Source organism: Jaculus jaculus, chromosome 12 (assembly GCF_020740685.1).
Source record: "Jaculus jaculus isolate mJacJac1 chromosome 12, mJacJac1.mat.Y.cur, whole genome shotgun sequence".
NCBI classification, from domain to species: Eukaryota; Metazoa; Chordata; class Mammalia; order Rodentia; family Dipodidae; genus Jaculus; species Jaculus jaculus.
In genome coordinates, this window is record NC_059113.1 from 47,241,506 (window position 1) to 47,253,693 (window position 12,188).

General features: G+C 41.5%; 1 protein-coding gene across 4 annotated transcripts in view; it reads left to right on the forward strand.

Annotated features, from left to right (window-relative positions):
- The window catches only part of Mcph1 (microcephalin 1), a 248,849-nt gene that overhangs the window by 34,835 nt on the left and 201,826 nt on the right, over positions 1 to 12,188 (forward strand). For all 4 annotated transcript variants that reach the window (XM_045130855.1, XM_045130856.1, XM_045130859.1 and 1 more), the window contains one exon: positions 5,163 to 5,263. In XM_045130855.1, coding sequence (XP_044986790.1) covers positions 5,163 to 5,263 — 101 coding nt within the window. The remainder of the gene's footprint in view (positions 1 to 5,162; positions 5,264 to 12,188) is intronic.

Here is a 12,188-nt window from a genome sequence, read left to right on the forward strand (position 1 = left end):
AAAATATTTTATTTTTTCATTTATTTGAGAGAGAGAAAGAAGCAGGTACAGAATGGGCACATCAGGGCCTCCAGCCACTGCAAACAAACTCCAGATGTATGCACCCCCTTGTGTATCTGGCTTACGTGGGTGCTGAGGAGTTGAACCTGGGCCCTTTGGCTTTGCAGGCAAATGCCTTAACCACTAAGCCATCTATCTCTTCAGCCCACACCCGGATGTTTTTGATACATCTCATTGAAGCGTCGGATGATACACCACTTTAAAAATTGAGTTGACTCAGAATATTTCATGGGCTGGAGCGATGGTTCAGCAGTTAAGGAGCTTGCCTGTGAAGTCTACAGACCCAAGTTCAATTCCTTAGTGCTTACGTAAGCCAGATGCACATGGTGGCACATGCATCTAGAGTTTGTTTGCAGTGGCTAGAAGCCCTGATGCACCTATTCTCTCCCTCTTTCCCTCCCTCCCTCCCTCTCTCTCTTACACACACACACACCTTTCTGCTGCTCTCTCAAACATATTTTAAAAACTGTAGTCTTTCACATTTAGAAGAAAATTGTTTCATGGGGGCTAAGGAGATGGCCTATTCTAAATTAATGGTACCTTGAACATGAATTAACCTAAAGTGAAACAGGAGGTTACTACTTAAACAAGTTCACCAAACATCCAGCCACTTTTACACTGATGCTTATGTAGTGTTTGCTTAGTTATTTAAAACATTTAACAAACTTAGCTCCAGTTAATTTCTTTCTTTAAATTTGTCACCAGGAAACCAAAAGTAAGGAAGTGTGAAGCTCTTCTGAAAACAGTTGCAGAGAGTGATTCTGCTTCTCCATTATTAAAGAGTCCAGATTCTCTGTCCTTTCTGCACACCTCCTAGCTAGGGCTTAATGAGGACAAATCAGACTAGCTAAGGGTGCTTTATGAATGTCTCAGGGAAATAACCAATGGCCACAGTCCAGCCCTAGCTCCTCCTCCACCACTCCCATTTGACAAATGTCTTAAAATGCCACAGGCTGGGTGGCTTGAGCTACAGATGATGTCCTCTACTAGAGAATGAGAAGGTGGGGATTGAGTTTGCATATTTGTTTTGGCATACTCTTGCTCTAAATGTGAGCTGGGGTGATAGTTCAGAGGATAAAAGCATTTGCCATTCAGTCTAGAGTAGCCGAATTTGGATCCCTGGTCCCCAGGTAAAAGCTAGTTGTGATGTGCTTCTATAATCCCAACACACTGATGGTGAGATGAGAAGCAGAGACAGGAGAATTTCCTGGAAATGTGCAGACCAGCTAGTCTAGTAGCTGGCATAGCAGTGCACAGCAAGAACAAGAGAGACCCTGCCTTAAATATGGTGGAAGATAGGGACCTGCATTTGCCTTCGCATATGAACACGAATACAGAAAACAAATGTATGTATGTACAAACAAAAATGAATTATCAGATACCATTAATATTCTATATAATATACAATGTAATATTCCTGTAATTTTAAAGAGAAGCAAGTTCTATTCATATCAACAGCTAGGGGTGAAGAGTTCTCAACACTCAATAATTTGGGAAATCGACACCAAATTGCTGAGATTTCCAGGTTAGACTGGGGAAGAGGGTGAGACCCAGTCTCAAAGAAAGAAACAAAAAGATTGTTGAGGATGGCAAGAAGTGATGGATAAGTGATAATCTTACTTGAAAACTGAAGAAACTTGCCTACATCTTGGATTTTTTTGTTGTTGTTTGTTGTTTTAAGGTAGAGTCTCACTCTAGTCTAGGCGGACCTGGAATTCACTGTGTGGTCTCAGGATGGTGTCAAACTCATGGCGATCCTCCTACCTCTGCCTTCTGAGTGCTGGGATTAAGGGTGTGTGCCACCACACTCGGCCTAGGCCTTGGATTTAAATATCTCTGCACAATGCCTTTTGACTTGCTCATCCACCTTCTCCAGTTATCCCGCCTTTTTTTTTTTTAGCCTGCTGAGCATGTCACAGGGTGCCCAGTTATTTGAGACTGAAGCAGGGCTAGGAGAGAGGATGTATAAAAGATTACCGAGGAAGAAGGGATCCATTGTGATTAAGTCTCCAGAGAGGTCTAGTCTATATGTTTATAGGCTCAGAGCATGACCTAAAAAGGCCTACGTTGCTAACAATAACTAGTTGAATTCAAGGGAAAAAACTATTGCTGGTTTACATTTTTTCACATAGAACTTTTTTATAAAAATCAAAGCTTTCAAGTGAGACTCTCCAAACTAAAGTGCACGTGGTTTTATTAAGTGTCCTGTCTGCAAAGTGATTTTCCTTGTTAACACAAATTCTTGGTTTCCGAGGGTACTTTTCTTATTTTTATCTTGTAGCGTATTCTGTTCATCTACATAGTGTATTAGGCTGTGGGCTTTCTAAAGGTGCATGTGTGCAGGGCAGCCCTGATAAAAACTTTTTTTAAAAATTTATTTATTTGAGAGCGACAGACACAGAAAGACAGGTAGAGGGAGAGAGAGAGAATGGGCGCGCCAGGGCTTCCAGCCTCTGCAAATGAACTCCAGACGCGTGCGCCCCACCTTGTGCATCTGGCTAACGTGGGACCCGGGGAACCGAGCCTTGAACCAGGGTCCTTAGGCTTCATAGGCAAGCGCTTAACTGCTAAGCCATCTCTCCAGCCCAAAACTTTTTTTTTTTAACATTGAGGACTTAGTTAAGCAACTTTCTTGCCTCTGTCACAGCTAACGTTATGTCAGTCACTACTGATGGTTCAGCTATGTATTTGTTCAGTAGGAGAAGTGTAAAGTCCTACAGCCTGCTTTCCTTGTTACATGTTGGACATTACAATTATAAAAGTTGTCAATAAACGAAGTAATAAAAATTTAAAAAATGTTTTAAAGCAAAGTGTTTTTTTAAAAAAGCAGATCTAGAGAGGAAACCCCTTTATTTTTAAATTTTATTTATTTATTTGTTTGTTTATTTATTTATTTGAGAGAGAATGGACACACCAGGGTCTTCAACCACTGCAAATGAACTGCTTAGCCATCTCTCCAGACTTCTATTTTGATATCATCAGTTTTTTTCCCCCTCATTTTATGTAGGTCTTTTGTAGGTAGCAGCAACCACTGTGATGTCATGAGTGTCATGGCTCCTTTGTGTTTGGAAGACAGTATTATAAGCTTTCTTCCCCTTCCTTTGGCTCTTAAATTTTTCCTGCCACCTCTTTGCAGTGGTCAAAGGCCTTTGATGATGCGTAAATCAGGAAATGAATAGACTGGCAGCAGCTGACTGTGGCTGGAACAGATACTCGTAAGCTGCTGCCTGCCCCTCATGCCCAGCCTATGTCCTCCCATTGGGTCTGCACTGTGGCTCTTGTATGTTCTCTTTAGAAAGCCAAGTACTTTGTAAAGCAGGCAAATTATTGAGATAGTGGACCACTAAGGCAGTGGCATGAAGGGCTTCAACATGAAGTAAACCTTCATTCCCCACAACTAAGGTTCTCTTCATAGTTCAGCATCTAACGACACCACACTTCACTTGAGTGTCAGCTGGTGTGTCTGTGGCAAGAAGGTATTTTTAAGTTTTTATTTATTCTCAATTTTTATTAATATTTTACATTATTATAAAAAATATTCCATGATAATACCCTCCCCCCCTTTCCCCTTTGAAATTCCATTCTCCATCATATCCCCTCCCCATCTCAATCAGTCTCTCTTTTATTTTGATGTCATGATCTTTTCTTCCTCTTATGATGGTCTTGTGTAGGTAGTGTCAGGCATGGTGAGGTCATGGATATGCAGGCCATTTTTATTTATTTATTTTTATTAACAACTTCCATGATTATAAAAAACACCCCATGGCAATACCCTCCCTCTCCCCACTTACCCCTTTAGAACTTCTTTCTCTATCATGCCCCGTCCCCATCTCAATCAAACTTTGATGTCATGATCTTTTCCTCCTCTTATGATGGTCTTATGCAGGTAGTGTCAGGCACTGTGAGGCCATGGATATCCAGGCCATTTTGTGTCTGGAGGGAGCATGTTGTATGGAGTCCTGCCCTTCCTTTAGCTCTTACATTCTTTCCACCACCTCTTCCGCATTAGACCCTGAGCCTTAGAAGGTTAATAGAGATATTACAATACTGAGCTCTGTGGTCATTTCTTTCTGTCACCGTGATACCTTCTGAGTCGACCCAAGGTCACTACCATCTATAAAGAGAAGATTCTCTACCAAAAGTGAGAGTAGTATTAATATAAGGGTGTGAACATTAACAGAAGTGCTTATTGGGCAGTTTGATAAGCATAGTATATACATTTAGCCAGACATCAGCAGATGTTACACCCCTAGGGCTCATAACTACCCCTGTTTTAAGCTTTCAGTATCAGGGATGTAATCCCTCCCATGGAGCAGGCCTCCAGTCCAATTAGAGGGCAGTTGGTTTCCCTCATAACAGATGTGCCACTATTGCACCCACTGGCTCATTTGGCCTGGCTGGCCAAATATAAGGCTTACAGTATCCACTGTTGAGTATAAGAATGTTTTATTATTTATTTATTTGAGAGAGAGGAAGAAGCAGAGAGAAAGAGAGAATGGGCGTGCCAGGGCCTCCAGCCACTGCAAACGACCTCCAGACGCATGCACCCCCTTGTGCATCTGGCTTACGTAGGTCCTGGGGAATCTAACTGGGGTCCTTAGTCTTCTCCAACGCCTTAACCTCTAAGCCAGTTCCCTAGCACAAGAAGGTATTTTAATGTGGAAAAACGCAAGGAACAAAAATCGTGTTGGTTGAAATCAAGGTTTTTACTAAGACTTTAGAAAAGAGAAAAACTAAGTCCAAAGCTGACATAACATTACATCAAGCAAGGGTCACCTCTGACAAGCTATGTTTTTCTCATTATTTTAAAATCAAGAATTGAAGTTTAACTAGTACATAAATGTGATATTGTGCATCATTTTAACTAAATGGGTTAAATTGTTGCTGAATTAAGTGAAATGCATGGGATTGTTTTATGGATTAACCTGGAAGTTCTAAAGAGACCTTAAAGAATAAGATAATAAGATAAACATAATGGTTATTTAAAGAAAATCCCTGTCATTTGCTGGTATATGTAAACAGTGTTGTACTTCTGTTTTTGCTTAAGTCGCTTTAATATTCCATGTAAGTTCTAACTAGCCTTTAACCCACTTGGCTTTTAGGTGTTAATAATGGACCAGTGAGGCACTGTGTTTCAGACGGCTCATGTAAAGGCCTTGTCAAACCTCAAGAGGATCCAAAGAAAAATGAAGAAGGCAAAAAGGTCAGTGCATGAAAATTTATTTCTGAACTTTCAAAGGTTATGATGCCACGATGTTTTATTCTGGGTTAATGAAACATAAACTAGTCTGTACAACTTGTGTTTGCTTAAAAAATTGGTTCCAGGTGAATGCTGGAAATTTCCAAATATAAAACTCGAGAACTGATCTCATGCAGTATTGATGGACCACGTTTTGTTGTGTCACTTTACAGCATGTGCCTGGCTGTGAAAATGCAGTATCCATTGCCCTTCTGTAACCCAAGTAAATATTTACTAAATAAGAATAAGGACTCAGGCACCTTTCATTTGTCAACTAACCAAGGCTCTACATAAAACCACAAGAGTGTCGATTTCTTGAAGCCCAGAAGTGCCTGTCCTAAGTATGGGAAGGGAAAATGCCCTGACAGCCGCAAGTGAGAAGGCTCTGCTTGCTTAGAGGTTGAGTGTTTTGGAAGTACAAATGTACATCGTATATTTAGAAATAATGATTGTGCTTGATCATTTATGGGTTAGAAGAAAAAATGATACACATTTTTAATACACCACTGCAGGTCATGCTGCACTACTCAGTCCACCACTGCATGAAGTAGTGGGCGGATTTTTATTTTATTTTATTTTTAAAATACCATGTTTTACTCAGATTTTACAAAGGAGTGAGGAAAGGGGAAGGCTGGGAGGTGAGGGGAGATAAATTGGAAAAAAGGGAAGTGTACCATGTAGAGCCCAAAAGCCTATGTGGGCCACACGTAGCTTAGGAGTCCATGTGACAAGATACGGATCAGGGGGTAAAAGTGTGGAAAGAAAAAAGAAAGTTCAAGGATCTCCTGCCATGTGGGGAGCTGGGGTGGAGGGGGCAGGGAATAAAGAACACTAGCGAGTAAGGGCTAGGGGGCCCTCCTGCCTGGGCCTGGGCCTGGGCCTGAGCCTGAGCCTGGGCTGAGCCAGGCGGCCATGGCCCAGCGGAGGGGAAAAGTCTCCCAGAGCTGGAAGCTCCCCCGTGATCAGAGAGTGAGCGACTGCCCTCCCCTTGCAAAGGTATTTAGTGGTGGGCTGTCTTCTGGCCCAGTGAACCTGAGGGCCAGCTGGTTGGTTAGAGCCAGGGGCTGTCTTGGGAAGAGATTAGCTCTGGCACCAACTTCCTGGGGCTGAATTTGACCAGCCACAATGTTTAAATCCTTTGAAAGATCTCCTTCTCAGAAGGGCTCCTGATTGTTTATGAAAAAACAGGTTTCTAGGGAACCAGGCAAAAGATAGGAAGTCAGCCGGTGCTTATCACCTTCAGGGGTCCACTCACCCTAACTCCACCCCCCTCATTTCCCCATCTCATGAGAAATTTTCATGTTAATTTTAAGAAAGAAGGATCTAGAAATAGCATTTTAAATGCAAATCTTTTTCAGTTAAGAAAGACCAAATTAAAAATAAGGATTTCCAAGATGAACTCTCATCACTGTGAGAAAAACTCATTAAAAATCTAAAATAATCCAACCTCTGATTCTCTTACCAAATGAAGACAAATGATGCTATAAGAATTAGAGAATCTCAGGTTTATAGCTTTCATTAGAGCAGTTTTTAATTCAAACCCCACTTTTAATAGAAAAAGTTACTTTTAAATATAGGGGAAAATAGTCATATTTTTAGACCTGTAATTTAAATATTTATAAATTTATTGAACTCTTTTTTTTTTTTTACTTTGAGGACTTGGTTAAGCAGTTTTCTTGCCTGTCACAGCTAATGCTATGTAGATGGTACAGCTGTCAAGCATAGACCCTGAAGAGGGAAAGGGTTAGGTCCATGCTAATGCTCTGCTGTCACTCTGCTAGTACTCTGCAAGAAGTACATGAACTTTGTTTCTCCAACATTTTGTTGTTTGTTCTACTTACGGGCTTGTGGTTCAAGATTATTATCCTTAGCAAATTTTTAACCTGAGTCATCAACTGGATAGAAGTTTTGAAAATCTCCTTCTTGAGCCATGTCTGCCAATCCAGGTTGCTCCAGGGGTGGGTGAGCTGTAAGCCTACCAAGAGTGTTTGCAGATGGTTTTCATAAGCTCAGAGCCTGGGGAGAAATGGAGGACCATTACAATGGACTTACTTGAACAATTTTTTTTGCCTTTTTTTAATTAAGGGAATTACATGCCACACAGAATACTTACATTTCAAAAAGTTTCATAAGTGATTAGGAAACATGAATAATTGCTTGCATGTATTTGATAACTACCCATTCTCACATACTCTCTAGAACATGAAGCTGGACATTGTGGCACACACCTTTAATCCCAGCACTTGGGAGGCAGAGATAGGAGGGTCACCACGAGTTCAAGGCCATCCTGAGACTACATAGTGAATTCCAGGTCAACCTGGGCTAGATCGAGACACTACCTTGAAAAACAAAACACTACCTTGAAAAACAAAAACAACAACAAAACAAGCATACTCTCTAGAACATGAGCCTTGTCCCATCCATCTTTTTCTATTCACATTAATACACTACTACACCCAGCACAGGCTCATAGGATTTTGTGAGCAAATAAGGGGCATGATGATTTCCACTGGCTTCACTGGGGCTTCCCGTCCTTACTCAGGTTGTCATCACTGTTACCACATGTTTCATTTCCCTGTGGACGTCCTTCCTCACCTGCCAAGATGGTCTTGCATCAGTGAAGGATGGAGCTTCCTCCCCAGTGCTGAGGGCTACAGTGTTTTGCAGAGGTGTTGACTCCTCAGCAGGATGCCTGGGTCAGTCCTGCCATTTCCTGTCTGACCAAGGTCCCCAAGTGTGTCTGTTACTGCTGTAATAGAATCAATAATAGTTTTTGAACATGGCTTTCTAATTCGTCATAATTGTAGCACTGGCTGTTTGCCAGCAGGTCGTGTGGAGGTGTTGATTGTAATCTTAACTTTCAAGTTGAAAGGGTACCCATCATCCAAATGACAGGTGGTATTTATTTATACTTTTCCTGATAATTCAACACAAGTATTTTGTTTTTAAATGCTTAGGGGAATTGTCACACTTCCCCAAAGATGACACACTTCAGAAATGTCCCTGTAAACAGCTTCCCAGTGTTTATTCCCACTCTGTGCATGGAGATAGGGCTGATACTAGGGGTGGTCCTTTGAGAGGTCGTCACTGTTAGGATGGGCTTGCAGACACTGAAGGTTTCATTGGTTCCCAGCCCAGGTGCTCAAAGATCTGCAGCTACTCTGATAGACCCTCTTTGGCAAGGCCATCCCAGAGTTGGCAGTTCTGGGCTTTGCCCGTTGTGACAGGTGTGGGCACCACCAGCAGATGTTACTTTATGAAGCTTTTTCAGAACCAGCTGCCTTGGATGACTGTACTTGTTTTGAACTCCTGTAGCCTGTTTTTTTTTCTTGTTACATGCAAGAAAAAAATATTTCTATTGAAAACATTAAATACCATCTTCAAAGAGCCTCTTGTTTTTTGAAATGTGCTTTGTGTGTTCAGCAGAGAAGGGTTGGCTTTGGATGTATGGTGAAGTGTGTGGCTTGGAAGTCATCAGATGTCACTGTGCATGGAGGCACACACACCTGTACTTCCAGCCCTGGGAGGAAGAGGCAAGATGATCAGGTATTCAAAGTCATCTTTCCTCCATTATATAGAAAGCTTGTGGCTAGGCTAATCTATGTCAAAACAATAATGACAGAAACAGAAAATTCATCAAATGTGTTAAGGATGAAGGTAGTGGAAGTGAGGCCCAGTGGAGAGGGTCCCTCTAGACCACGAGTGGTTACCTTGGGCCACATACAGTTGGAGGCAAGCCAAGGTTAGAATATACTCCCCACCAAGAGAGGCCTGCAGACCTGCTATGTTTGACACATAGCTGCTGGTTTCTAAGGTCTAGCTTATTAAATATACTATTTGGGGGATGTTAGCCAACCAAATGATAGTAAACCATAGTAGTCTGCTGTAGAAATAACAGAATAGATTAATAGTAACAAGTTGAAATAGCAAATTTGAACCCTTGTATCCAAAAAATAAAACAAAGAAATATTCTTTAGGAGTCAAGAAACTGTATATGTGAACTCATCCTGTGCCTCCTCAGTAGTTTGGAGAGCAGCTAACTTGCTCATCATTCCTCCTACCAGTAGTTAGTTTGGACATGTGACTCACTTCTATCCTATATAATATTAAGGGAATCTTAAATAGAAGTTTCTGGATACAAAATTTTCTCATTGGAAATAGCCTGGTAAGAAATGGCCACATGAGTCGCCTAGACTGGCTGTGACATGAAGTTGTAGAAAGGGCTACAACTCTGAACCAGCTACAATGTGAGCTTGAAGCCAAAAGAGCGAAGCAGGAAAGGAAAGTAGCTGGAGGGCAGGAGGTGGTTGCCTATAGATCTTACATTGTTTGTGCTGACATCACAGGGCTGAGTGAGTGAGGAGGGCTGCTTCAGTGATGTGTTTCATTATGACATCATATGTACACTAATGTTCTTCAGCTCATTTTTATTCCATCCCAGCGATGCTCACTTGATTTTGTATGCATAGAATATGGCATTGGGTGTCTCCTTACTATATGCTTGCTCTGGCCCCTCCCACCATTAGACTAGGAGACTTGTGTTTATGTCCATGCTGTTGCTGGTGTTGGCCACAGGCTTGAACTCTTTTTTTTTGTTTGTTTGTTTGTTTTTATTTATTTATTTGAGAGTGACAGAGAGAGAGAGAGAGAGAGAGAGAGAGGAAGAGGGAGAGAGAGAGAGAGAATGACACGCCAGAGCCTCCAGCCACTGCAGACGAACTCCAGATGTGTGCGCCCCCTTGTTCATCTGGCTAACATGGGCCCTGGGGAATCAAGCCTCGAACCGGGGTCCTCAGGCTTCACAGGCAAGCACTTAACCACTAAGCCATCTCTCCAGCCCAGGCTTGAACTCTTGATACAAAAGGTCACATGACCTCAAGTATCATGTCATACAATCTGAGAAGAATCTAACTCAAGTCTGGCCTGCTGCAGTGCCAAGCCCTGCATTGCACATTTAACAATATCTGCAGGCTGGAAAGCCAAGCCAGAAATTTACTGGCAGCTATACCTTAATGCTTGGGTGAATTCCCATTTTCTCAGATCCTCAAAACATGCCATGGTTCCTGAGACTGCCACTAGGTTAGCTTCATTACTCACCTGTAAAGCTGAGGACCATACAAATGAGGTCCCTGGCTTGGTTTCCCAAGAGGATGTTGTAAACACTGGCTCTGTAAAGCCAATCATAGTCCTTTAAATATCTGATGGTTGCTGATTAAATGGGCTTCATTCTCAAATACTATTCTGCAGGCAAGACCATGCCTATAAACCAGTGTTTCCAGTACTTTCTGGATAACAGGGGAAACAAATTATTTTTGAACCTATGTTAAAAAAAAAAAAATTCACAGGCTGGAGAGATGGCTCAGTGGTTGAGGAACTTGCTTGCAAAGCCTAAGGACCTGGTTTTGATTTCCCAGTACCCACGTAAGGCCAGATGTACCAGGCAGTGTATGCACATGGAGTTTGCAGTAGCTAGAGGCCCTGGCACTGCCATATTCATTCTCATTTTTTTTTCTCTTTCTCCATCTTTCTCAACTAAATAAATAAAGTATATTAAAAAATATTCTGGGGGGATGGAGGGATTGCTTAGTGGTTAAAGCATTTGCCTGCAAAGCCAAAGGACCCTGGTTCAATTCCCCAGGTCCCAAGTTAGCCAGTTGCACAAGGGGGTGCATGCATCTGGAGCTCGATTGCAGTGGCTGGAAGCCCTGGAACACCCATTCTCTTTCTCTCTATCTCCCGCTTTCTCTGTCAAATAAATAAATAAATATAAATAAAATATTTTTAAAAGTATTCTGTTCTGAAACTAAGAGCACTTGATAATACTTTATGAATACTGGCAAGAGCAAACAGGAATTCTAAATATGACCTTTTAATTTAACAAAAGTAAAGACTACCCAATTGTGCTGATAGCATAAGAAGGGAAAGGGTCAGTCTTGATGGTGTTCACCTTTAATCCCAGCACTCAGGAGGATCACTGTGAGTTAGATGCCACTCTGAGACTCCATAGTGAATTCCAGGTCAGCCTGGGCTAAAGTGAGACCCTACCTAGAAAAACCAAAAGTAGAAAATTAAAATAAAATAATAATAAAATAAAATAAGAAGGGACAGGCTTCCTTTCCCATATATAACACAGAACCTGTCCTCCATAATATAAGTTAAATCCCTGGTCCCCTGGGCTGGAGCTATGGCTTAGTGGGCAAGAGCACTTGCCACATGAGCATAAGAGTCTGAAATAGCCTTAGTTTAATCCCCAGCACCCACAAAAGAGCTGAGCATGGCCACACACACCTGTAATCCCAGTCTTTTGGGGAGTAGAGACAGAATTGCCTACTTACGTATCTCTGAGCCACTTTGAGTAGAGCTTCTTTTTTATTTTTTTTGAATCCTCTTGCCAATGTTTATTCTGATTGATTTTTTAATTTTAATTTTAATTTATTTTTATTTTATTTTCACAATTTTTATTAATCAGTTGAGGGACATCTAGGCTGGTTCCATTTCCCAGCTATTATAAATTGAGCAGCAATAAACATGGTTGAGGACATACTTCTAAGGAAATGAGATGGGTCCTTAGGATATATGCCTAGGAGTGCTATAGCTGGGTCATATGGTAGATCAATCTTTAGCTGTTTTAGGAACCTCCACACTGATTTCCACAATGGCTGGACCAGATTGCATTCCCACCAGCAGTGTAGAAGGGTTCCTCTTTTTCCACATCCCTGCCAGCATTTATGATCATTTGTTTTCGTGATGGTTGCCAATCTGACAGGAATGAGATGGAATCTCAATGTAGTTTTAATCTGCATTTCCCTGATGACTAGTGACATAGAACATTTTTTTAGATGCTTATATGCCATTTGTATTTCTTCCTTTGAGAACTCTCTATTTAGCT